The following is a 27,218-nucleotide window of genomic DNA, read 5'->3' as shown; positions in this document are numbered from 1 at the left end:
CATAAAAGTAACAGCGCAGACAGTTAATGTTTTTGAGCAAAATATTGACAAGAGAAAAAGTGTCCACATTTATGTGATAAAATTTCCCAAATTAAGTGACCATAACAGCCAACTAAGTATAGTCTATGATGTAGCTGAAGTATGTTGTTTTGAGCTTACAGCATTGTTGAATTGTTCATAAACATTGTAAATTATATGTTTAAAACATGAACAGTTTTACCTATTATTGGCCAAGTCAACTTCAACGTTTTAATATGACCCAGACTGAAATTAATGAATATCTATATTTTTTTCTATAGTTAATTGTAGTATTTTCAGTTGTTCTGTATATGTTTATCTAAAAATAAAATTGTGGAACTGTACCGAAGTGGTGTCAGAAAAGTTAGTGAAATTAAGAGACACACTGGTGCATATGTTTGTCATGAGCTCTTTCCTAGTGGTGATCTTCCTGAAGCCTCAAAAAGAATAAAAGATACTGTGATGCACAGAATTAAGAAGATGTAACAGCTGTGTTTGTGCTAGACTGAGTGTTTATCCAAAAACCTGGATTTAATCAATGCCAATAGCCAAGAGTTGCACAGTGCAACTACCTAGTGAAAAGCTTGAAGATCTTCCACCACCGAGTAGAATGAGACGTACCATACTAATAAGATCTAATAATAAGTAAAAAAATTCTCTTGAATTGTATTTACTTGGTAAAAGATGAAGCATTCTTGGGAGAACTAGACGAAAATATAAAAGAATTGGCTGAAGAGGCATATCCATCAAACTCCCCCCCCCCCAAAAAAATCTAGAACAAACGTTATTAATCCACTGCCTTCCCAGACATATGGCAAGCCTAAGCAATTAGACTTTCAAATATTTGGTACAAAGGCTGAACAGCCAAAAATAGAAATATGGAAAAGTGAAAAAAGTTGAAAATGCTATTGTTATGTATGTGGCATCACACACTGCTGAAAACCCAAATGACACATGGATAACAATTAATAAGATTAAGTTAAGATACAAAGATATTAGCACTGACAAATGGATCGATGGTAATAAAATTAATGCCAATTTATATGTTATAGCTCAAAATTACCCATTTATTGCTGGTTTCATAGACACTGGGGTATATTTATCAAAAAGGGAAGTTAGAGATCGCCACATTCCTCTAGAGTGAAATTCTGCCACTCTTCATTCATTTCTATGGGATTTTGAAAGGCTTATTTATCAAAGGATGAACTTTCACTTTCACCCATTGATAAATACTCTTAAAAATCCCATAGAAATGAATGGAGAGTGGCGGAATTTCACACTAGAGGACTGTGGCGATCTCTAACTTCACTTTTTGATAAATATACCCCTTTAATTCTGGCCACTTCTGCAGTTGATTGATTTTCTGCTGATAATGTTATCCACATACACCACATAGGAAACCCACACACGGAGCATAGGGCAAGCAGAGTATGGCACACACGGAGCATAGGGTAGGCATAGTATGGCACACACTGAGCATAGGGTAGGCAGAGTATGGCGCACACAGGGAGCATAGGGCAGGCAGAGTATGGCACACACGGAGCATAGGGTAGGCAGAGTATGGTGCACACAGGGAGCATAGGGCAGGCATAGTATGGCACACACTGAGCATAGGGTAGGCAGAGTATGGCGCAAACAGGGAGCATAGGGCAGGCAGAGTATGGCACACACGGAGCATAGGGTAGGCAGAGTATGGCGCACACAGGGAACATAGGGCATTCATAGTATGGCACACACAGGAAGGGTAGACAGGGGAACCTATGAAGACCACTCTAAGATGAACAGTATGTACTGTACTATGCCCCTAGGGTTGATAATAGGTTGTTAGTTAGCCAGGTTAGCGTTGTTGCCTGAAAGTAGAGTGAAGCGGGTCAAACAGGAACTGTCAGAAAGGAATATCATTAGTCGATTGTAAACTAAGCACCCAAGTAGTTTTATAAGCAGGGCCGGATTTACATAGTGGGCACCCCTAGGCCCACTGACGTTCATTGCCCTGTTCCCTCCCTTTTATTCGCTCCAATTTTCAATCGGACAGGAGCAATGGGGATTGGCGTATGGGAAATTTAATTTTTTTTTATCTCCTGCGCATCCCCAGTGTTTCTGAGCCAATGTGAGTGTGGTTGGGCAGCATGCCGCCCCCAAAAATCCTGCCACCTAGGAAGCAACTAGGGATGCACAAATCCACTATTTTGGATTATGCCGAATCCTTCGCAAAATATTCGATCAAATACTAATTTGCATATGCAAATAAGGGGTGAGAAGGGGAAAATATTTTTTACTTTCTTGTTTTCCCTCCCCGCCCCTAATTTGCAAATGCAAATTAGGATTCGGTTCGACCAGGCAGAAGGATTTGGCCGAAAAAGCCAGAATCCCGAACCGAATCCTGGATTTGGTGCATCCCTAGAAGCAACCCAAATGGTTGTGGGATGCCCTGCAGGTGTATTTCATAGTGCCAGAGCAAAAATGATACGTAACAGAGCTACCCCTGAGAAATAAGGGTTGGCACAAAGAAGCATGCCAAGTTCTTTTGCGCTAGATTGTCGTGACTTTAGTTAAGTTAAATATTACTGTCCTGTTATTCTGTTGAATCCAGACTTGCATTGACCATTTCCTCAGATAAATGAATTCTCTCAATCACAGTAAACTAATGTAGTCTCTTACACTGTAACCCCAAAAAACAGTGGTTTAAAGCCTACCTTTGCCTTTTAGACCAACTTTCTCTTGTTTGTAGTGTAGTGTCAATGTTGATCTTGTTAAGTAACAGAAGTAATGAAAATACCTGTTTCAACTCTTAGTAAAATAAATGATATTATGTACTCTGTGATCTTCTAGAGTCAGCCAGAGTAGGATTGCTGTGGCCAGAACTAAACTGACTTGGGTTCAGGTTCAGTGCTATGGAGAATTAAAGTATTCGTTTGTTTAAGGACTGCCAAGTTGTTCTTTGCTTTAATGATTACACTAAATAAATACATATCAAAAAAAGATAACTTTTTACACGCTCATAAATAAAAACACTACCTGGAATGTTTATAGATAAGCAAGATCAGATTAAAACGAGTCTCAGACTTGATAGTTCCCACCAGGGAACTAGAATCTTCAGCCTTCATACAGGTATATGCAACAGTGACATATTTAACCAGAGATTCGAGGGGCTGCATTGTCAGAGACACGGGCAAATTCACTAAAGCGCAAATTTTCACCAGCGACCGCTTCTCCACACTTCGGCCACTTCACGATGTGCAAATTCGTTACCACTACGCTAATTCACTAAGATGCAAAGTGTCAGCAGCCAAACGCTGGCAAGTTTTCGCTAACATTACTTCTGCAGTGCGAGCATTTCATGGCGCGTTTTCAATAATGTTCATTTCTGCCTAGCGAAAATTCGTTAGTACTATTACGCTAGGGATGTTGGTGCTAATGCTTGAAGTGGCCACTTTTTATTACAAATGTACAAGGAACCATAATAAAGACAGAAGAGATGATCTAATGCCCTACACATAAGCCCACCCTAAAACAAATGTGCCATGCCCCTCAAATGCCTGGGAAAAAAATGCTAACACAAAAATAATAGCTCGGACTTTAAAAAAGTAAAACTTGCCAGCTTTTTTTATAACTTTAATGAATTTCCGGCATACAGGATATAATGTCACTGACATAAGATTGAGGAAGATGTAGCTTTGTTTTATTAGTTCGCCTGGTCTGAGGTAGTGAAGCAAACTCTGGTGAAAGAGGTAACGTTCTGTAAATTCGTATGTTAGTGAATTTGCGGAGTAACGACCGTCCTTCAGAGCGAAAAGTCGCCTGGCTATAGGGTGCCTACGAACTCTAGCGACAGTCTAGTTCACTAGTGAATTGTCCTCTACGCCTGTTAGTTAATAGGCGATGTCCTTTCGGATGGGATTTCTAGCGAATTGTTGCTAGCGACGCCACTTCACCCTTTAGTGAATTTGCCCCATAATCTGAAGCTGGTGGAGGAAAAATGAGTAGTAACATAAGGAAATACAGGTATGGGATCCCTTATCTGGAAACCTGTTATCTAGAAAGCTCGAAAATAACAGGAAGGCCACCTCCTGCTGAGTTTATTTTAAGTAAATAATTCTTATCTTTTAAACTAGTTTCTTCTGTAATAATAAAAAAAAAGTACCTTGGTGGTAACTAAACTGCATGTTGGTGGCAAAACAATCCTACTGGATTTATTTCATGTTTAAATGATTTTAGTAGGCATAGCACACGGAGATCCAAATTATGGAAATAACCCTTGTCTGAGAAACCCTGGGTCCTAAGCATTTCAGATAATACAGAAGATTCTATATCTGTACTTGTTTACAGAAAGGCGAATAAATGCATGCAATAATATAGTTGTAGTCATACGACATATATGAGGGGTTCACGAAGGAATATCTGTACTTGTTTACAGAAAGGCGAATAAATGCATGCAATAATATAGTTGTAGTCATACGACATATATGAGGGGTTCATGAAGGAATATGTGGAATTGATATAAAGCAATTTGAATCTTGGATTGGGGACCGCAACTACATGTTAATGCAGTCCTCAGATGCAGTGCCAATCTTAATTTAGTTAACAATTGCAGTTATCTGAATCTGCAAGATAAGTAACTTCCCATTTAAATTATACAGGGCATTAACTGTGCAATTCCCTACCCACTAACCTACACTGACACTTTTTCCTAGCACAAGAACTCTTGTGCACTGGCCCTGCAAGTCAGAGATTGTGCCATGAAAGTGATGCATGACCGCAAAACCCCAATTGGAAGAGATCACAATAGGGCAGTTTTATATTATACAGGTAGAGGACCTGTTATCCAGAATGCTCAGGACCTGGGGTTTTCTGTAATTTGGATCTTTATACCTAAATTCTACTAGAAAATCATTTAAACATTAAATAAACCGAATAGGCTGGTTTTGCTTTCATAAGGATTAATTATATCTTAGTTTGGATCAAGTACAAGGCAGCGTTTTATTACTACAGAGAAAAAGGAAATCATTTTTAAAAATGTGGACTATTTGGATAAAATTAAGTTTATGGGAGACATTCTGTAATTTGGAGCTTTCTGGATAATGGGTTTCCGGATAATGCATCCCATACCAGCACTAGTGTGCTTGGTATGTTAGTATTACTTAGGAGCTGATAATGCACAAGAAAGGAAACATTAAGGGGCAGATTTATCAAGGGTTGAATTTCGAAGTAATGGGAGTTTTTTTGAACTTGTAGATATGGAAAAAAACACCGGCACACAAGGATACTGCTGGCAGGGCAAAGCCTTTCCTGTGATGCAAGGTTTTGGGGAGGACCCCTTTGTCAAGCATGCTTGACAAAGGGGTCCTCCCCGAAACGTTGCATCACGCAATAAACAGCAAGGGCTTTGCCCTGCCAACAGTATCCTTGTGTGCTGGTGTTTTTTTCCATATCTACATGTTGATTAGAGGTCACGATCCATCTTTCACTGTGCGCCAGGGAGTTTCTAGTCCGGAAGCCCAGGGTGTGTGAGATGGACCGTTCTGTTTCTAAAGTTTTTTTGAACTCCCATAACTTCGAAATTCGAATAAGCAAAATTTATTAAAAAACTAAGGGTTTTTTTTGCGGGTGATTAGGTTGTATTCAATGGTTCGAATCGAAGTAAGATCGTATTTTCAAAAAAAACTTTGACTCCATATAGGTTCTAGGAGGTCCCCCATAGGCTAAAACAGCAATTTGGTTTTAGATGGCGAATGGTCGAAGTTGAAGTTATAAAGAGACAGTACATAATAAATTTATGTTTTCAATTTTTTTTTTCAAATCGAATTTGGATTTTCTAGTAGACTTAAGATATGAAGATCCAAATTATCTTTTTATCATGTAGAACTCTGATGCTCTCCTACTCAGAAGGGAGCAATTAAGATTTAATTGATAATGCTTTACAGACATATTGAATAATGTATTTGTACTTTAAAAAAAACTAAACTAAGAAATGAAATGAAACAATAAAGATTGCATAATGAATAGGGTTGCCACCTGTCGGGTATTTTACCGGCCCGGCCGGTAAAAATTATGGTTGATCCCAATGTTATTAATAGGGAAAAAACATAAATATGTAGGAATGCCGGTATTTTTTTCCAGAAAAGGTGGCAACCCTAATAATGAACCATATCATTCTTCTCCTCCATGTCTTAAATTTTTCTCCTGATTTCATAATGTTTCCTTGAAAGTAGATGTTTGGGTTCCATGTTTGCTTTATTTATAGAATACAACTCATCGAGTCTGTTTTTGCAGAGTTAAGTTCCACAGCAACCAATTTTTTTGTAAAAAAAAACTGTCCCATATCTAATGCAGGAAAAAGAGATTTCTGCTTGTTAATTTGATTGCAGCCTAGTATATGTCAGCCAAGGGGCTTACGTTTTGTTGTAGCCATTATATGTGGTGATACTCAACAAATTTTAACTTACCATAATCCAATTCATTTCAGTATGAAATGTAATTAGGAAACAAAAGATTTTTCCATGAAACAGCTATTTTTTGCTTTGCTGCTAGAAATGTAAACTAAATCAATTTTCTCTGGTATTTGTTTTATACAGAGATTGGCTTGTTGAGTAATACCCGTGAGGGATCTTAATTTAACCCCCATGAGTTCAGATATGCAGCATCCTTTCTCCCCACAATTCCTAAAAGGAAGTGGACTACAACAAATTCTGCTTTTAATTGAATTTATGGCAGTTATCCCCAATACGTAACCAAAGGATCAATGTTTACCAAGGCACGGTAACCCCTATAGCAACCTGCTGATTGGCTGCTATAGGACAGGGACCCCAAACCTATTTTACCCCTGAGCCACATCCAAATGTAAAAAGAGTTGGGGAGCAACACAACATGCAAAAATCTTATGAAGGTGCCAAATAAGGGTTATTATTAATTATTTTGTAGCCCCTATGTGGACTGGCAGCCTACAGGAGGCTCTGTTTGGCAGTACTTCTGGGTTTTATTCAACTAAAACTTGCCTCCAAGCCTGGAATTGAAAAATAAGCACCTGCTTTGAGGCTACTGGGAAACGATCCCTGGTTCTGCCTGATCACCAGGAGCCCCCTGTGTTTGCTGGAGTGCAAACCTAACTTAAAAGACGCATTATATTAGAAAAGGTATCATCAAAAAAGGGTCTTTGATGTCAGTAGGAGGTTCTGTAGTTCTGCCTATTTCCATACAGACATAAATGTTATTGTCACTTCCTCAGTGTGTTTGAACAGCTTCCAGCCTTGTAAACACCTGCAAGGATTTAACCTGACATTCCGTTCCTACTTGTCTTCAGAAGCTTTAATCTTTCTAGGGAACAGCTACAGGTAAGAACCTTTTTTCTGCTGTAATTTGCTGAAGAACCCTTTGTTGTATGAGTATTTCATAAGAAAATCTAATACTATCATATTGTTTCTCAGCTATTTCAACAACCTCAACAAAAGATTTGCAAATTAGGAGTTAGTTCTCTCCCTAACAGAATTTAATTGTCTGTACTGGCAACTTGCTATGTGCATCTAGGCTTTGATTCCGCATTAAAACCCAATTGAACTGCATAGATATTATCCATCAAGTGCAAAACTTATTGTAGCATAAATGACCAGCAATAGGCAAAGAAACTCCAGCTGCACTTGCCAGCTGTTTGTCTCTTTGTCTTTACACACACACACACACACACATATATATACACACATATATATACAGGTATGGGATCAGTTATCCGGAAACCCGTTATCCAGAAACCCGTTATCCAGAAACCTCGAATTAGGGAAAGTCCGTCTCCCCAGACTCCATTAAAATCAAATAATTTCCTTTTTCTTTGTAATAATAAAACATTACATTGACCTTGATCCAAACTAAAATTTTATTAATCCTTATTTGAAACCAAACAAGTTTATTGGGTTTATTTAATGTTTACATGACTTTTTAGTAATCGGGAAAACCCCAGGTTCCAAGCATTCTGGATAACAGGTCCCATACCTGTATATATATATATATATATCCGTGCAAGAAGGATGTGTATTTATTTAGCAAAAAAGTTGCTGACGTTTTGGCTAGCCGCAACGTCAGCAAATTTTTTGCTAAATAAATACACATTTATTTCTTCTAAGACCTGTGAGTGCTCGCCTTCTTGCACGGATATCTATGGACTCTTCATGCTGATAGCACCCAGGCACAGTACACTTTGAGTTGTGCCGGCTCTACACAGCTTTCTGTATATATATATATATATATATATATATATATATATATATATATATATATATATATATATATATATATATATATATATATATATATATATATATATATATATATATATATATATATATAGCAGTCCACGAAAGCACTCACAGCAGTCGCCATCAAGCATGTATCAAAAAGTCATTTATTAGTGCATGGTATATCAACGCGTTTCAGCTCAACGCGTTGATATACCATGCACTAATAAATGACTTTTTGATACACGCTTGATGGCGACTGCTGTGAGTGCTTCTGTGGACTGCTACAATTACTTTTGGTTAGCACCCAGCAAGTGATCATGTGAATGGTGAGTGCCGATAATCTCTACATATATATATATAGACATTCAAAAAGTACCTGCACTTCTTCCTTGTTGGTCGAAAGTGGGTGCTTGGTCAATCAGAGTATACAATGTTCAAAGTGGACCAGCACACCAAATCTTCAATCAAAAAAGGTTTATTTCAACATCACTCATGTGTGATGTTGAAATTGAAGATATATATATATATAGACGGCCCGAGTTGGTGGGCCGAAACGTTGAAATAAACTTTTCACTTTTTTTCACCATTTCAAGACCTTGGAGTGCGGTTTGTATTTTTGGATTATATATATATATATATATATATATATATATATATATATATATATATATATATATATATATATATATATATATATATATATATATATATAAAAAGTATCAACTTAATGTATAAATTTAGACAGTTTACAGGGTCGGCGGCCCCCCCTCCCAGACCTTATTTCTGGTGATTGATCTGAAAACAACTAGTTGTTTGAAGGTTTACAACCCCTTTAACTGGTTAATTACTGAAAAAAACATTAATTTTCTTGAATGATTCAGATACACTTTCCATTGCTCTAAAGAGCAATGACAATGCGTTACTGTTACATGCTTTTAATTTATAAATGTATAAATTATCAGTACAAATGGGAACAGTCATTGAAATAATAAAATACAGCAGATATCTGAATGTTTACACTGTGAGACTGGAACAAACAATTTGCCCAAAATACTGACACATTCTCAAGGTAAAAAAAAAAAATGTTGAATGAAAATTACATCGTTCATATTCAATGACTTTATAAAATCTTCACTGTTTCATTAAACTCAAAAAATAAATAAAATAACATCAATTGGTTTGAATGCTTCAGATACACTTTCCATTGACTTTTCTAGAATCTCAGCTGCTTTTAATGGCCAAACGTATTCATCCAAATGTGAGATTTGTTATGTCTTAGAACTCTTGGAAATTTGAAAAACTCACACTTGAATTTCTTCAAGATGATGTTTTGTGGGTCTCCATTTTCTTGAATAGTGGGAAAGTTGAGATCTTAAATCTTTGGACCACCAAAGTACTTCCTCAACTTCTCAGTACTCAAAAGTTTTTATGATATCTAATATCAAGTATTTCTTCAGAAGTGGAATGTGCCTGCCTTTGTATAACGCCACAAACCTTGCAGTCACTTCTTCAGTCTGCTTGATATCATCCCATAAATCTCCTCTTCTTCGGGCGAATAATCTCCCCAAACTGCCTCCCGTCGGCTAGAATGTGAATTCTGCTGTGCTCTGTACATACAAATAGACAGCTACAGGTATGAGCTACTTTTTGATTTCGATTAAAAACACCACTGGAAATTGCATGATACTAAAAAGAGACAAAATACTAATGTAGAAATGTTAGAAGATAATCACTGGTTTTGATAAAAAGCTTTTTTTTTTCTCTTCCTATTCTAAATTGGAATCGACTGAATGTTTAATGTTTATTTCAGCAGTTTATTTATACGTTCTTTATATATGTTATAGCATAGATCTCCAGACCTCTTTGGTTCAAGCACCCTCCAACATTTGACCACATTCCTTTTGAGATTTTTCCCTAACTCTTACTTTGCTAGGGTGTTAGTTGCCCTTTCTACTTGGTTCATTCTAATAACTGATGTGTGAGTGATCATCCCCAAATATGGGAACCTGTGCTACATAGGAATAGGATTATATGCCGATGTAAAGTGACCAGTAGAAATCATGTAACATAAGCATAATTTCTGGTTTTTAAAATAATCCTATGGTTTATGTGTTTATATAGTTTAAATGACTGTTTTTCCAAATGATTCTTACAGTAGACACAAAACTATGCAAATATCATACATTCAAATTTATACAGGTATGGGACCTGTCATCCAGAATGCTTGGGACCTGGAGTTTACTGGATAAGGGGTCTTTCTGTAATTTTGGTTCTCCATACCTTATGGGCAAATTTATCAAGGGTTGAATTTCGAGGCGATGGGAGTTTATTAAGCTCCCATCACCTCGAAATTCGAATAAAAAAAGACTGACGAAAATTTATTTAAAAAATCACTTTTTTTAACTTCGGGTAGATAAGCTGTATTCAATCGTTCGATTCAAATTCGGATCATATTCGATCGAATTCAAATCAAAGTATTTTCCAAAAAAAAAAACTTTCCAAATCACTACAAATAGGTTCTAGGAGCTCCCCCATAGGTTAAAACAGCAATTCGGCAGGTTTTAGATGTCAAGTCAAATTTTTAAAGTGACAGTACATGATAAATTTTGATATTCGAATTTTCTAAATTTTTTCAAATTCGATTTGAATTTGGGCTATTCTCTAGTCGAAGTACACTAAAATTGCCTCAAAATTAGAATTTAAATATTAGAATTTTCACTTCGACCCTTGATAAATCTGCCCGTAAGACTACCAAAAAAAAAACATTTAAACCAATAAATTTTTTTGCCTTCAATAAGGATTCCTAATGTCTCAGTTGAGATCAAGTACATTGTAATATTTTATTATTACAAAGAAAAAGAAAATCATTTTTAAAAATTTGGATTATTTGATTAAAATTGAGTCTATGGGAGATGTCCTTCCCATAATTTGAAGCTTTTTGGATAACAGGTTTCCAGATAATAGATCCCACTATGTATAAATGGCATGTATGTCGAAGCATATTTCTAAGCACAGCCACACATAGTAAAAGCTTTAGGTTTATACAGTCAAGTTATTAGGACCAGAAAATAAATTAATATGTACAAATACAAACAATTTAGATGGAGTGGTTGGCCTTAAGGCTGCTACTGAGATTTAAAACCCCATACAGTAGAATAGTATTCAGTTGGTTAAAGCAGCCAAACACATTCTGTCAAACTGATCTGTATTGATGAATATGGCAGATCAGTAAAACATTTGACTGTCCAGAAAATGTTTCAGTAGTGTTAATAAATGGAGAAGATATTACGTTGCTGTGAATTTTCCTCGGTTCATTATTTGATAAGTCTGCCCTAAACTATAACCGTAATAAGGAGGAGAAATAGTAATTAAAAAAGAAGAGGAAGTAGATAACATTATTTTAGTGTATCTCTTAACAACATGCCAGTAATGTGGAATTGTCTAAAAGCTCTATATTTGCCCCTGTGTTGTCATACCTGTACACTGTGGGTTTCAATTACTTACATACTGTATTGTAGATACAAAATTGCACAATTGAAGTTTCTAATTGCAACCAACTAGTAAATAGTTTTCGAAGATGAAAACAATGATTTGATTGGATATGGATAACTGCACTGGACCACTTCTGTACCCATGTCATTAACCACTATGTCTTAGATAGGCTTAATCCATTAATTTGAGTTTCAATATAAGATTTATGAAAATAACATCCAAATATTTTTATCCACCCCTTTATTAACCCGTACATTTAACTCATTGCTATTTTCCCTCGGATGAATCAGCACCATCTCAAAGTGAACTGAACTGATCATCCTCCACCTAAAGTTTTGATTAGTTGCTATGAGTAATTATACCAGTAGAATCAGATACTCCACCCCACAGAGCATTCGTATAGAATCTGAATCATCCTTGATACTAATTAATCGATGCCTCATAATTAATGAATGCCTTTATCAACAACATCTCTGAAAGGCAGCACTTCTTAGTTATGCAAGTTACAAACACATTCTCTGTGACAGGGACTTGTTTATTGTTGTATGCTTGTAGAATTAGGTCTTAGGGTAAGATATGTCAATGATGGGTAATTTTTGGCTTTGAGCAATTACGTCTTTAAAGATCATTTCATATTTACATATAATTTTCCGTGTACATAACATGGAAAAAAATTTGGAACAATATTGTAAATCCATGCAGACACAATTCACATTCTACTTATAAACCTAAAGAACGCTCATTTATAAATTCATTGAATAGTACTTTTTGAAATTTAAAGGAAAGGCAAATAATTCAAAAGCTATAAAAAAAGAAAATTGAAGACCAATTGAAAACTTGTGTAGAATTAGGCATTGAACAGCTTTACTCCATTATTGTTTTGGCTGAGTTTTCGGGCAGTTGATTTCTTTGTAGATATGCCCCTAAATCTAAGACAGTAAATATGCATTCTCTGCAGATATTACCCTAACTGCAGATATTCTGACTGTGTCCCATAGACACTGTTCTTTAATATATATAAGAAATTTGAAGTGGTGAAAAGCATTTTAAACCAGGTCTATAATGGGAAGCCCCAATCTTTACAAAATCTAATAATAAAGTGAATATTATTTAACCCCTTTTCTTTCTTGTTCTAATTGCCTATTGCACTGAATGGTTCACTCAGAACCTGATTTAGAATACTTTATTTTTAAGATACACTACATATAACTGTTCCTTAATGTTTCTCTGAATTCTAAAGTAACATTTTTACTTTGCATTGTTAGATCCTTTATTATGGAGTCCACAGAAAAAGAGAAAAAGGAAGGCTTGATCGAATTTTATGACTCCTTTGAAGATATGCTAACGTTTTTCTGTGACAACACCACAATCCATGGCACTGTCCGTCTCAACTGCTCTCGAAAGAACAAAATGAAGACCACTTTCTGGCTTGTGCTTTACTTTGTCTCATTTGCTATGATGTACTGGCAGTTTGGGCAATTAACAGATCAATATTGGGCTTATCCTACCAGCACAATTATAGGCTTGCAGTCAAAGGGCAAAATATTTCCAGCTGTGACCATTTGCAATCTGAACCCCTACAGGTAAGTGTTTCATATCCTCATGACACTTCCATTTATATATACAGGTATGGGATCCGTTAAGCAGGAACCCTTTTATCCAGAAAGCTTAGAATTACGGAAAGGCCATCTCCCGTAGACTCCATTTTGTCCAAATAATCTTGATTCTTAAAAAATATTTTCTTTTTCTCTGTAATAATAATACAGTACCTTGTACTTGATCCAAACTAAGATATAATTACGCCTTATTGGAAGCAAAACCAGTCTCAATGTTTACATGATTAACTAGTAGACTTGAGGTATGAAGATATAAATTACAGAAAGATCTGTTATCCGGAAACCCAAGGTCCCAAGCATTGTGGATAACAGGTCCTATACCTGTAGTACTTATTCCTCAGCTCATTATCCTCAGTGAACAATACACACCATAAGGCCCATAAAATGCACATACCAAGTTCAATGTTACCAGGAGCCAATTATGCAGCCACTTGTTTTTATCTGGAGCAAATTATTAAAGCACCTGTGTGTTTTACCATCATATGAAATGTTGATATTGGGGATTACATGTTAAAGATTAAAGGGATATAAGCCTAAAAATACTATTTTGCCAAATAATACCAAAATACAATATACATGAACAGACGTTATTTGTGTATGTGCAACTTAAAGACATATTTGTTTGTCCTTTTTTGTACTGCTGGCTCTGAAACTGTGCAGCAGAACTCCAGTCAAAACCACCTTTCCCACAATGCTTTGCATAGTTCTTCACAGGTCTTTTGATCATCCAGCTTCCACTACATTGTTTTAATAGCTAGAGCCAGTTGCATAGATATCTGCTTTCAATACCATTTATATTTAGCAATACAAGCATAGCACATTTTGAAGATCAAATGCTTGATTTGTTATCAAAATATTATTGTTTCACATAATTATCATCTATTCTGTCTCCTTAGATTTGATCAAGTTAATATGTATATTAATCAGCTCGACCAACTAGCAAATGAAACACTTTATTCACTATATGAATATCGCGCTCCAGAGTCAGGACAGCAAGTTGTTGATCTACAGGATCTCCTAAACAATTTGACAGGCCAAGTCAATGGAGGTTTTTATTTGGATGAAAGCATTGTGCTGCTGAAGTTGCAAGAGAATGGTTCGGGCCCAGCTTTACCAGGGGAGAAGAAATTTAAAGTAGGATTTAAGCTGGTAAATATAATATGGGTATTGTATTCTGTTACATTTCATACCTTTTATATTAGATATTATATAATTACAGGGCTTATGTACTTGTATATATACAAGTACCGGGATTAAATTCAGGGTGCAGCGCTTGGCATAACATCAAGGCCCTAGAATTTGAGTCTACTTCTTAGGCACAAAGAATTAGATCTTTTAGTGCAGAAGGAAGAAAATGCAGTGTGAAGTGTTCACCATATTTAGTAGTACTAGGAGGATTGTTAGAGCTTAGAGACAGGATTTGTTGGACAATTGGGAATCGAATGGGCAGGAATAAGAAACATGTAGAAAATGGAATCAAGGCAAGGAGGCAGGGGGAAGTTCCAAATTTGCATCAAGGATCACTGGTTTTATTTATTCAACCCTACCTGTGCATTTGTGTCTACCACTTTAACAACTTCTACGGCATTTATTCTGAGCACTTTACATCATGTAAGATATGGAATGAACACCACTACCTGTTTCTAACCTGGTCACATTGCATCCAGTGCACAGACTCATTAGTGATGATTGCTAATGACAAGCATGTGCACTGAAACCTACAATTAGACTGGCTTCCATTACATGCTCCTGCTTGGCAGTTACTACTAGGGAGCCTATGTCCATCCCTCATCTAGAATGGATGATACTGGCATAGATTGATTTCAAGTTAACTTTTAATATGATGTAGAGCGTGATATTCTGAGACAATTTGCAATTGGATTTCATTTTTATTATTTGTGGTTTTTGAGTTATTTAGCTTTTTATTCAGCAGCTTTCCAGTTTGCAGTTTCATAAATCTGGTAGCTAGTTCCAAATTACCCTAGCAACCATGCACTGATATGAATAAGAGACTGGAATATGAATAGGAGAGGGCCTAAATAGAGTAATAAAAAGTAGCAATAACAATACATATGTAGCCTTACAGATCATTTTTTTAGATGGAAAGAGTCAGAAGGAAAAGGCAAATAATTAAAACTACAAAAACTAAATATTGAATACCAATTGAAAAGTTGCTTAGAATTGACCATTCTATAACATACTAAAAGTTGACTTAAAGGTGATTATCCTGCTAACATAGTTGTGAAGCAATTTGCCCACAAGCTTTATTTGGTGTCAGATAGATAAGAATGAACATGATTCTCTCAGTTTCTACTTTCTTTGCAGGATCTGGAATAAAAATGCACATTTGTGAAGCATGCTCTGTAATAGTGCAGAATTACTTAAATGCTAATTGTAAATACAGCAGAAATAATTTAGTAAATTTCTTAAAATTGAACCCTTTAATTATCTATTTTCTTTTATTCAGTGTAATTCCTCAAGAGACGATTGCTACTATAAAGTGTTTTGGTCTGGAGTTAATGCTCTCCACGAATGGTACAAATTCCACTACATAAACATCATGTCCAATATACCTGCTGTGCTGAACATAGCAAATAATTTTTCTAAGGATTTCATTTTAACATGTCATTTTAACGAGGTACCTTGTGATGAACGGTACGTTGATGATCATTTCAACTTTTAATCAAGCCATCATTTTTACTGCAAATCCAGCAATTAAAGAAAGTGTGATGGGGAAACTCTCATTTTATCACCTCAATGCATATTACAATTAAGAAAGCACAATGGAGATGCATTCAAAGTGAAAATGCTGTGAGTGGGAGAGGAGACTATCATATTTAATGTATTGTTATACAAAAGCAGACGATCATAGTATGGCTTTGCAGATTAAGAATGTGCTTTTGCAATATTTTCACAAAACAACATGGGAAACCTTGCTTGTCTGGGCTGGTGTTCACCTTTAAATTAACTTTTAGTATGATGTAGAGAGTGATATTCTGAGACAATTTGCTATTGGTTTTCATTATTTATATGTGGTGTTAGAATTTAACTTTTTATTCTGTAGCTCTCCAGTTTGCAATTTCAGCAATCTGTTTGCTGTGGTCCAAATTCCCCTAGCAACCATACATTAATATGAATAAGAGACTGGAATATGAACAGGAGAAGGGCTGGATAGAAAGATGAGTAATTAAAAATAACAATTACAATACATTTGTAGTCTTACAGAACATTTGTTTTTTTGGATGGGTCAGTCAACCCCATTTGAAAGCTGGAAAGAGTCAGAAGAAGGCAAACAATTCAAAAACTATAAAAAAAAAGAAAAAAATGAAGACCAGTTGAAAAGTTGCTTAGAATTAACCATTTGCTAAAAGGTAACAGAAAGGTGAACCACCCATTTAATTACACAACTGTTATGTGGGCCAATGTTTTCCTTTTTCACTGATCTGTTAATATCTCATGCTGAAAAACTCCTCTGACTAAAGGCACAGGCAGATTTCCTGTTTGTCTTTTACATTTTACTCAGACAGGAATCAGGATAACATATGAGATGTTATCCAAGGAACTCCATCCCATTTCAGGGAATATGTAACTTACCCAGTTCTTTTTCACAATACTTAATAAATATATTTTTAAACAATTTCACATTCCGTTGACATACCAAGTCAACCATTTTGCAGAGCAGAATTACAACAGGTTTGAATAACTAACATTTGCTGGTAGGAAGAAGGAGAAAGAGATGTAAGAGACAAAGGCAAGTAGGGGTTAAAGAGTACATTGGGTGAGCAGTGACTGCACTCATATCCTGAGGAAAGGGGTAAAATCAGAATGGGGTGACTCCATAATGGCTGGTAAATTGTTGTTCTTCACATATCCAGGTAGTGGAGGCTGGAAACTGCTATCTAGCCCAAATTTTCCTGGAATCCTCACCGGTTATAAATTCATTTGTAAATTGGAAGCAAATTTCTAATTTGGGTAATTTGGATTTTTGCCATTCCCTCTACATCTTTTGGTTTCAACCTAAGTTGGGGCCAAACTTTCAACCTAATTTATTAACAAGTTCTAGTAGAAAAAGAAAGTCTGTATTCTCACAAAATTATACCTGCTACTTAGACTATGTAAAAACGAAAGAAATTGCGGTATCTATCCGAAATGCTAGCATTCATTAAATGGGGCTTATGGGGGGGTGACGCGTCTGCAGTAAAAAGTTCCTTCGTTTTAATAGTTTTTCTTCATATATGGGAAGCTTTAACCTACATACATAAAAGTGAATACAAAGAAATTACAAACTCTTTATGGAAGGTTAACAATAAATAGGTTATAGATTTAAAACAAGCTCACAAAATATTTGTTGCGTAAGTCTATATAAATCTTTTTACTGTGTAAATCTCTATAGAAATCTCACAAATATTTATTGCGTAAATCTATATAGAAAGCTTTTTTCTTGTTTAAAGGGTGAGCAGCTGTGTATTATATAGTGAATAAAGAACCCCCTATTGTAAAATATAAGGACATTATAAGTCACCAAGGAGTTTCATGATCATATAAAAACATGAGGCTGAAGGCCGAGTGCTTTTATGAAGGTCATTGCGCTCCAAGGTAACTTCTAATATCCTCATATTTTGCAACAGGGGGTTCCTTATGTTTTGTAACACACAAGTGTTATTAAGTTGTGTGCTAGAAATGACATCATTAACACTGATGACATCACTAAGCACCATTTATAAGGGTATCATTTTAGGCTCTTGAGAATTATAAGAAAATATAAACCATATGAACAATTATTTATGTATGTCAATGGGTTCAGTCCCTTTACATTATGGAGTCAAATGTAATTTCTTTTGTTGTTAATTTCACAAGATGCAGCAATAGCACCCCATACTAACCAGCACAAATCCTTGCAGTTTTGAAGTTTGTGCCAGTTTTTAAATTGCAACATTTTGCACCTGATTGCAACAATGGAATTCTGGGAATGAAGCTTGCATTGTGGGTAAACATTTTTTGAAAATGTCAGGGGTAGAAACAAAATTTGGGTTATGCAGGGGCGTAACTACAGGTGCACGGGGGGCCCAAGAGGTATATGGGCCCCATGAGGCCCCATGAGCAACATCTAGTTAGGCCACTGGGGTTATGGGTAAAAAATTGTACCAATGTATTTGCACTTTGCACTCTTAATTACATAAACTGTTTGGTGAAGTAAATTGCAAGCAATTAGTTTATCTTTGCTTATATTATAGGCAAAACATGACCCAACATTTTCTCTATAAAATGTGCCCATTAGAATATATATCTATTTGATAAGGATCCTTTTCTGAATAGGACTGTCCAACTGGAGGCCTGTAGGCTGGAGATGGCCCTCTAAGCTCCCTTCCCAGTGTCCTAAAGGGCTCCACAGACACCTTTTCACAACATGATTATTTTTTTGAATATAATCTATCTGACGTGCATGCAGTATGAGAAATATTATTATTACTAAACAGCACTGAATCTAAAATGAAACAAAGCCTTTTATGTCTCATAATGTAAAACTGGCAAAAATCCAAGTTAGAGTCCAACACCTTTCAGCTGAGCAGAAGTTGAGCTCCAGTTCATTCAATCACGTGTGCACATTGTAAGGGAAAGTGTAGGCTGGTTGGTGGCTCAGTTTATGAGAACAGAGGAGTTAGCGGCTGTGGTGAGGGCACCTGAAGTGACAGCCCAGTGGGCCCCAGTCCCACACTGGGGCTAAATTACAATTACTTATTCTGCGGTTCTTTTATCCTGAAAGCTCCAAATTATGGGAATGCCATCTCCTAGCACATTATTCAAATTTTTAAAAGAATTTCCTTTTTCTCTATAATAATAATTACTTGATCCCAAACAAGATATAATTAATCTTTATTGGAGGCAAAACAAATGGGTTTAATTCATGTTTTTTTAGTTGACTTGAGGTATGGAGATCCAAATTACAGAAAGAACCCTTATCTGGAATATGCCAGGTACCGAGCATTCCGGATAACAGGCCCCCTGTACCAATATGTAATCCCCCAAACACACACAGATAGTGACAGCTACAAGTAGAGCAATGGTGCTCTAATTACAAGCTATTGTAGCAGTCATATATTCTAAATGTCCAGTAAGGTGTAAAGGTGAGTAAAGGCTTGAATGGTGCTTTATTTTCTTTACTGCGTAAGTATAACCAGCATTAGTGCTAACTTTATATTCTGTTTTAAAACGGGTTTAATAGTCTATTGGTTATAATTAATAATAATGTGTTCTCTGTGTTGCAGAGAATATATTCATTTCCATCACCCAATCTATGGAAACTGCTTTACAATTAATAACCACGGAAAGGAAAACTCTTGGTATTCACCCAGGCCCGGAAAGCAGTATGGTAATTTATTAATTTGTACATAACTTCAGAAAGTGACAGTGGTTAGCATTGCTGTTTTGAAGCATGTGTCCAATGGCATTTTATGCAAAGAGTTCTCTGTATGTCCTCTCTGTGTCTAAATGGGTTTCCCCTTGGTGCTGTTTTTTTTTTTCTTACACTCCAAAAACATAGAGGGAGTTTAGGTGACAACTCATAAAACTGATCAAGTGTGAGCGTGATAGGGGGGGGCTAATGTATGTGATTCATAAGGGCCCCTTAGTTATCATTCTGTGAGCATTTGCACCCCCTGTCTGCTGAGCTCTGCACTGAGCACCAAATAAAAAATCTGCTTCACAAATAAGTCCTATAGTCTCTAAAGCACTTTGGAATATGTAAAAACAACTTGATTTTACCTACTGTGTGGGTTTATATAGTAAATATAGTCAGGACCACCATCAGAAATCGCAGGGCCCCATACGACAAAATTTCCTGGGCCCCCTGGGCTGCGCCCACCGCAATCCCCACCGCAATCCCCACTTACAGGTCCGCCCTCACCACCCCATAGGTCCACCCCCACCACACAGTAAAAAAACAAAAGAAATATTGGTGGCTAGGGTTCCCACATGTTAATAAAAAATAAAAAGATATTGGTGGTCAGGGGTCCCCATAAAAAAACATTTGTGGCCAGGGCCCCCCCATTAAAAAATATTGGTGGCTAGGACCCCACATGAGAAAAAAAAATTGGTGGCCAGGGCCCCCCCCCCACATTATGAGAAAATTGGTGACCAGGGCCCCTTAAACGTCCATGCCATCCCAAAGTCAGCAGCTCTCAGAAAGATGGCGGGCCCGGTTAATCAAGTAAGTGTGGCTTGGACGGGCCCCCTTACCTTCGGGCCCCCTACAACTCTCCCCCCTGTCCCCCTCTGATGGCTACCCTGAATATAGTACCTCCTCTTGTAAAATATAAGGCCTAAGGCAGAGTGTTTTTATACAGGTCATGGAACTCCGAGGTGACTTCTAATATCCTCATATTTTGCAACTGGGGGTACTTTATTTAATATAATACACATGTTTTAGTGAGTCATGTGACAGAAATGACCTCAGAACTCACCGTTTATAACTGATGACATCTGTACTCACCGTTTATAAGGATATAATTTACAAGATATTCATGGCTTTTGTGTATTATATTGAGATATTCCCTCAACTTTATTGTAGAAAGCAGCTGAAATCTGAGTAAGTAAGTAATACTTGTATTTATCATAATCAATCATTTTCTTTTCAGGACTGTCTATGGTTGTGAAGGCTGATCTTCATGACAACATGCCTCTCCTGTCACAAGCTGCAGGAGCAAGAATAATGATCCACAACCCCAACCAGCCACCTCTAGTGGAACACGAGGGCTTTGACATACAGCCAGGAACAGAGACTTCAATAAGCGTAAAACAGGTAAATTAAGTAATGGATATGTTGTAACAAATGTGTGCTCACTCAGTCTTTTTATGGGAGGTGCATTCATTTACATGGTCCACATGCAAAATGATTATATTTGTTCTTAATGGAGGTCCTGTATTTTTACAGAAGGAAACATTATAAAGTTGTTTTTTTCTGAGAGAGGGCATCCCAGGAAACTAATACAAACACTAACAGGGCTTAAGTCTAGGGTTGAGGTTTAAAGGAGGTAGTTGTACTTAAAGATATACTGTATAGAGTTTGTTTACCAACAGCAGGTGCAAGTCTTATAGATGCAATACACTCAGAACTGTATTTAGGTTCAATGCTGCCCTAGGCATCGGACCTAAATACGCCCCCTACTCATTGTCATTGCGTCGTGTGCGTGATGTCACACGTATGGATGTCACATAAGTGACGTCATGCGATACGTGCACGGGACATCGCTTCCTCAAACCAGCCCGGTCCCCTACCCCTCAACCCCCCCAGCTCTTTCACCGGATTTCCAATGGAAATCTGTGGAAGAGGCTGGGCGATTTATTTTCTATTTTAAATTTCAAAAAATAAATGTATAGGCACCCCCAAAACCTGCCACCCTAGACACAGGCCCTCAGGTGCCTTTATACGGCCCTGAATAAACTTTGCACTTGTGGTCAGTGTTTGGGGAGAAGAGTTAGACTTTGCTCCCTTGAGCTGATTGGTGGTGCAAGGCGATATTCACAATATACACAGGCACAAAGAACAGTGATGAAATACCTAAAAACACCTTGGGGCATATTTATTATTCTGTGTAAAACGAAATTTGCCGAAAAAAAGTGTAAAAACCTGTGTAAAATAAATGGCGAATTTATCAAGGTGTGTGTAATTTTATGCCATGCGAATGCCAGATTATATTACATTGTTTCTGGTGGAAGTCAGAAAAAAACATGTAAAATTTTACGCCGTTTTTTACATAGTAGAACCTGGCAGTGTGTGTCATATTATCCTGCTGTTTTTTATGCCCCCTTGTGCCCCCTTGTGTTTCCTGAAGCCCCTCCCTTCCCAAATTCAAGGAGAAAGTGGGTGAATGGACATGCATGGTTACCCCATGTGCCACCCCTCCTGTACTCCTGTATGCAGTGCTTTCAGTTAGAACCAGTGCTGCATACCAGTTCTCATTCTGCTGAGGGTGATGGCAAGGTGCATTGCGAACAAAAAACATGGGGCTTTGCACTTTTTTTTTATGCACTTTGCACCTATGAAATATTTTTCTTTTAAGCGGTGTTTGTAAATAAGCTATCTGTAAATAAAGCTGCAAAATTCTCATGAAAAAAATATATAATAAACATATATTGTTTCAGGAAGAAGTAATAAGATTAGGTGGAAAATACAGTCAATGCACATCTGATGGCAGTGATCTCAGCATCAAAATACTTTACAACACATCTTACACAATGCAGGTGAGTTGTGCAAATGGTTGTAATTCATGTTTGCTGAATCAGCACGTGATTCAAGTCATACCTAATAAACTCATATAGTCAGTGGGGGTTATTTATAAATATATTTATTCGCAAATGGTTGTATTCGCAATGCTTTTTCCTGAACGCTAAAATATTTTACTGCTGTGCCTGTCTTTCCGTTTTTTGAGAATTCGCATTGAGAATACATTTTCGCAAATGGCTCACAAATGAGACGGATGTTTGCGTGAGTGCGCCCATTGTGCGAGGTTGTTGTGCGTGAAAATAGCATTGACAGTAACTTCAATTTGCAATTTCCAAAACTGTTTTGCGAATATTTTCTTCGCCACCAAAGTTGTGACGTAATTCATACGCACAGTGTGCACATAATATTCACAATTTGAATACATGGTTTGTAGTTAATAATGTTGTTTCTTTTATCAGTATGACAGACACTTCAAACACTGAGCAAGTAAACTAAGGGGCAGATTTATTAAAGTGGACCTGTCACCCAGACACAAAAATCTGTATAATAAAAGTCCTTTTCAAATTAAACATGAAATCCAATTTCTATTTTTTATTAAAGCATTCATAGCTGCTGTAAGCTCATTTAAAAATCTCAGATGTCAATCAAATATTGTCTGCCCCTCCTCTATGCCATGGGCATAGAGGCGGGGCAGACAAATACTTTCACTTTCCATTCAGCACTTCCTAGATGTCACTGCTCTCCACATATTCCCCTGTTGTCTTCACCATTTAATTGTGTAGCCAGGGCATGGGGATGGACATTGGGTCCCCCATTCTGGTGCACAAACAAGATTCTGAGATAATACAAGGCTTTCCTTAAAAACAGTGTCCACAAAATGGCTGCTGCCTGCTTGCTATCATTTTGAATTTCCAGACTGAAGGAAAAAAGATTCAAATCATTTAAACAGTGTAATTAAAGTTCATTTTGCTTGACTAATGTGATAAAATAGGATTTTGAATAATTTTTTTGGGTGACGGATCCCCTTTAAGGTTTGAATGGCAAATTCTAATATTCGGGTTGAATTTTTGGTCAAAACTCACAAGTTTGAGTTGAGAAAAATCCAAACTCAGATTTGATTTGTGATTTATTACACCTCGCCCCTGGAAGTAACTCGAATTCCTAAAACCTGCTGAGTTCATGTAGAAGTCAATGGCAGAGGTCTGTTTGACCCATTTGAAGATGTTTATAGTTTTCAGAGAAAAAACTCAAATCGAGTTCCATTCAAATATTGGAACTCGATTTAAAAGTCAGTAATATTTGTTTGAATATCTGAAATAGATCTACTGTATATTATAATATACATAAATCTTCGCAAAGAGAAGTATTTTGCCTTTGCGAACACTTTGCCCCTCAAACGACAGTAGGACAGAGATTGTGAATTTTATAGTTGTAGTGTGTAGTGTAATAAAACTTCTTAATGAAAAAGTTGTTACGTTAGCTCCAAAAGTTTACGCCACTGTCAAGCAGGTGCTAATATTTTGCAATGCGAAATTAAGATTTGCAATGCAATTAAATGCTAATGAAGAATATTACATTGTGACATGCACATTTTTATTCACAGATTTGTTCTCTAAGTGAATTTTATTACATTTCCCCCCATAGAGTTTAATCCTGATTTCAAAAAGCTCTAATACCATTAGGTCTCCCTGTGTCTCACAAAAAACACAATCATTACTAAAATTTAGCATAAATTCAGTCTGTTTCTCCGGAATTAAATCAATCAAGATGTACTGCATGGGAAGAAATCAACCCCAGTAAACCTATGCAGAAATGTAAAAAACATATATTATATATGTTATCAGGAGTATGTTATGTCTTGGGAAGAGTTGTCATTTTTAATTTTTAAATCTCTAAAATTTGTATTCTTATAGTTTTACTTTTATGTTTTAATCCAGGCATGCCTGAATTCTTGCTTCCAGTACAAAATGATTGAAATGTGTGGATGTGGATATTATTTTTATCCTCTGCCTCCCGGCATGGAATACTGCAACTATAACAAGTATCCTGGCTGGGGTGAGTTTTAAACAAATACAGAAATGAAGAAATACAGAAATGTTTCAGCAGCTGAAACTAGTTTATTGTTAAAGGGGTGGTTCGCCTTTAAGTTCACATTTTAACTTGTTATATAATGGCTAATTCTAAGTAACTTTTTAATTGGTCTTAATTTTTTTCACTTTTCTCTCCCAGTTTTAAACTGGTATTATTTTGACCAAAGGTGGATTTAGGGAAAAATTGTACAGTATTGGCTTTTTCTTCTGAGCAATACAAAGGTTCACCAGTGCTCAAGAATAATTTGGCTGCCAGAGACATTTTTTATTCATTGGAAACAGTGATTTCTACTCATATAAACACAAATCTGTTAATGATCTCAACTAGTGGACAGAATAACCAATGCTCACATTATGTACTGGACTGTTCGAGAAAAAGAGAATGAAATGATATTTATGGAATACATTTTCCTGTGAACCAAAGGCTTGAAGGTTAACTATTTACTTCAGACATTTCCTGGTTCCAGAATATCACCATACCAGATAAATGACTGGAACCCGGAACATTACAATATAGTAGAGAGAGTAAATTGTGAAAATGTGTTTGACTGTAAACAACACAATAAAAGGTAATATTATTTCGACTGAATATTGCCCTAGTGCTGCACTTCATCTTTACTGCTCATCGTAGAGATAAAACAGACATTTAAGTTAATGTACATTATTAACCTATTCTTTAGGTCCAAAACCTTGTCCAAAAAACCCCAGGCACATACCCCACCTCTCCTCCTGACTCTATCTTTCTCTATAAAGACATCTTGGCTTCCTTTGTTTCAGGGCATTGTTTCTACCAATTATACGAAAAGATGCTAGACCACACACTCATCTGCTTTACCCAATGTCCAAAGCAATGCAAGTGAGTATTTTTTTATGTGTGATATATAAAGGCATTTGGCATTTACGTTATGTTTCCTTATTATTGGATACATCCATGAGATGTCCTCAGTGGGTTTTGGTTGCCAATATCTGCCCATTCAATTGTCAGGTTGAACAAGCAGAATTGTTTTTATGTCCCCAGCTCATTTTCATCTTCTTACTCTCCATGTAATATGATCATTTTAGAGTTATGGTGTTGTATTCTGAGTTTTGTTCCCCCGAGTGTTTCCTTCTGTCGTCAGCAAGAAAGATAATGTATTTCACGTTGTGTTATTAAAGTGACAGGTGATAGATTTACTGTACAGTCTTCTAGATTAGACTTAAACAAGACATGCAAAGGAAACGAGTATCCTACAGCCCTAATAAAAAACAGCATAAGCAGTTTCATAAAGATTAAAATCAGGGCAAGGCAGCCTTTTCACCCCAAATTGAATAACTTGTTCTTTGTTTTTTTCAAGGTGATACAATGTTTGCCCAGGTTCAGCACCTTATGGTCATATCTGTTCTTTCTGGCTTATATTTTTATTATTTATATGGAGAGATCAAATATACTGTACACTGTGTATTTAGGGACTATGAGATATATACAAAGCTAATGTTAATTTTCTATATTTTTATGTATTGGGCCACCCATATTACTTGTATACTAGGGATGCACCAAAGAACCAAATCTGAATCCCTAAAATCACTTTTCTTCACACAAACATAGACGTTGCAGTTTCCTTTTAACCCCTTTTTACCCCAAATGCATGCAAATTAGGGTTCGGATTCAGTTAGGGATTCAGCCAAATCTCTAAATAGTGGATCCGATGCACTCCTAGGGGCAGATTTATGAAGGGTCGAATTTCGAAGTGTAAAAAACTTCGAAATTCGACCATCGAATTGCATTACTTCGATATTCGAAGTCAAAGTTTTTTTTAATCGAATTTGGTCGGAGTAAAATCGTTCGATCATGCAATGAAATCCTTCGAATCGAACGATTTTACTTCGACTTCTAAAAACGTAGCCAAATGTTTGCTGTTGGTTCTAGGAGGTCGCCATAGGCTAACATAGCAATTCGGCAGGTTTAAGGTGGCAAAGTGTTGAAGTCGAACTTTTTTAAAAATACATTACTTCTATTTTCGAAGTCAAACTTTTTTACTTCGAATCAAAGTCAAATTTAGGCCTATTTGATGGTCGAAGTACCCAAAAAATTGTTTGAAATTCGTAGTTTTTAAATTCGAAAATTCACTTTGACCCTTATTAAATGTGCCCCCTAGTGTATACACACAGTAATATCTCCTGACTTCTAGCCACTGTTTATATTCAACGAATAACAGTTAAATTGCAACCAATATTTGCAAGACTTAAAGGAAAAGTAAACCCTCAGAATTTTTTCCTTTGCCGATCTTTTTCACAGTTTCTCTACTGGATCATCAAATCAATATACAATTAAAGATCAGCGCCACAAGCAATGGAAAAAACAAATAGAGAACAGAACCTAGTGCAATATTGTTAATATTCAGTGCAATCACCAATGTGTTACATCACTAATCTGTGTGTGTCTTGAACCATAGAAAGTCTATGCACAGATTTTTCGTTTTGTTTTAAAGTGCTATAGTGATTTCTACAAGGTGCTATCTCCAAAATAGAATTATAATTAAGTCAAACAAAGTGCAAGTAAAAATCTGCATGT

The 27,218-nt window shown here is 36.4% G+C and overlaps 1 protein-coding gene across 1 annotated transcript in view; it reads left to right on the top strand.

The window, feature by feature from the left end:
* Positions 1-6,996: 6,996 nt before the first annotated feature.
* The window catches only part of scnn1d.L (sodium channel, non voltage gated 1 delta subunit L homeolog), a 28,149-nt gene continuing 7,927 nt past the window's right edge, over positions 6,997-27,218 (top strand). The window contains 9 exon segments of the mRNA NM_001089176.2: positions 6,997-7,349; positions 13,004-13,321; positions 14,251-14,503; positions 15,822-16,009; positions 19,621-19,724; positions 20,989-21,152; positions 22,496-22,594; positions 24,515-24,632; positions 25,445-25,523. Coding sequence (NP_001082645.1) covers positions 13,014-13,321; positions 14,251-14,503; positions 15,822-16,009; positions 19,621-19,724; positions 20,989-21,152; positions 22,496-22,594; positions 24,515-24,632; positions 25,445-25,523 — 1,313 coding nt within the window. The 5' untranslated portion in view covers positions 6,997-7,349; positions 13,004-13,013.

Source organism: Xenopus laevis, chromosome 7L, assembly GCF_017654675.1.
Source record: "Xenopus laevis strain J_2021 chromosome 7L, Xenopus_laevis_v10.1, whole genome shotgun sequence".
Classification (NCBI taxonomy): Eukaryota; Metazoa; Chordata; class Amphibia; order Anura; family Pipidae; genus Xenopus; species Xenopus laevis.
The sequence above is the reverse complement of the archived record's forward strand: the minus strand, read 5'-3'. Positions and strand labels throughout refer to the sequence as shown.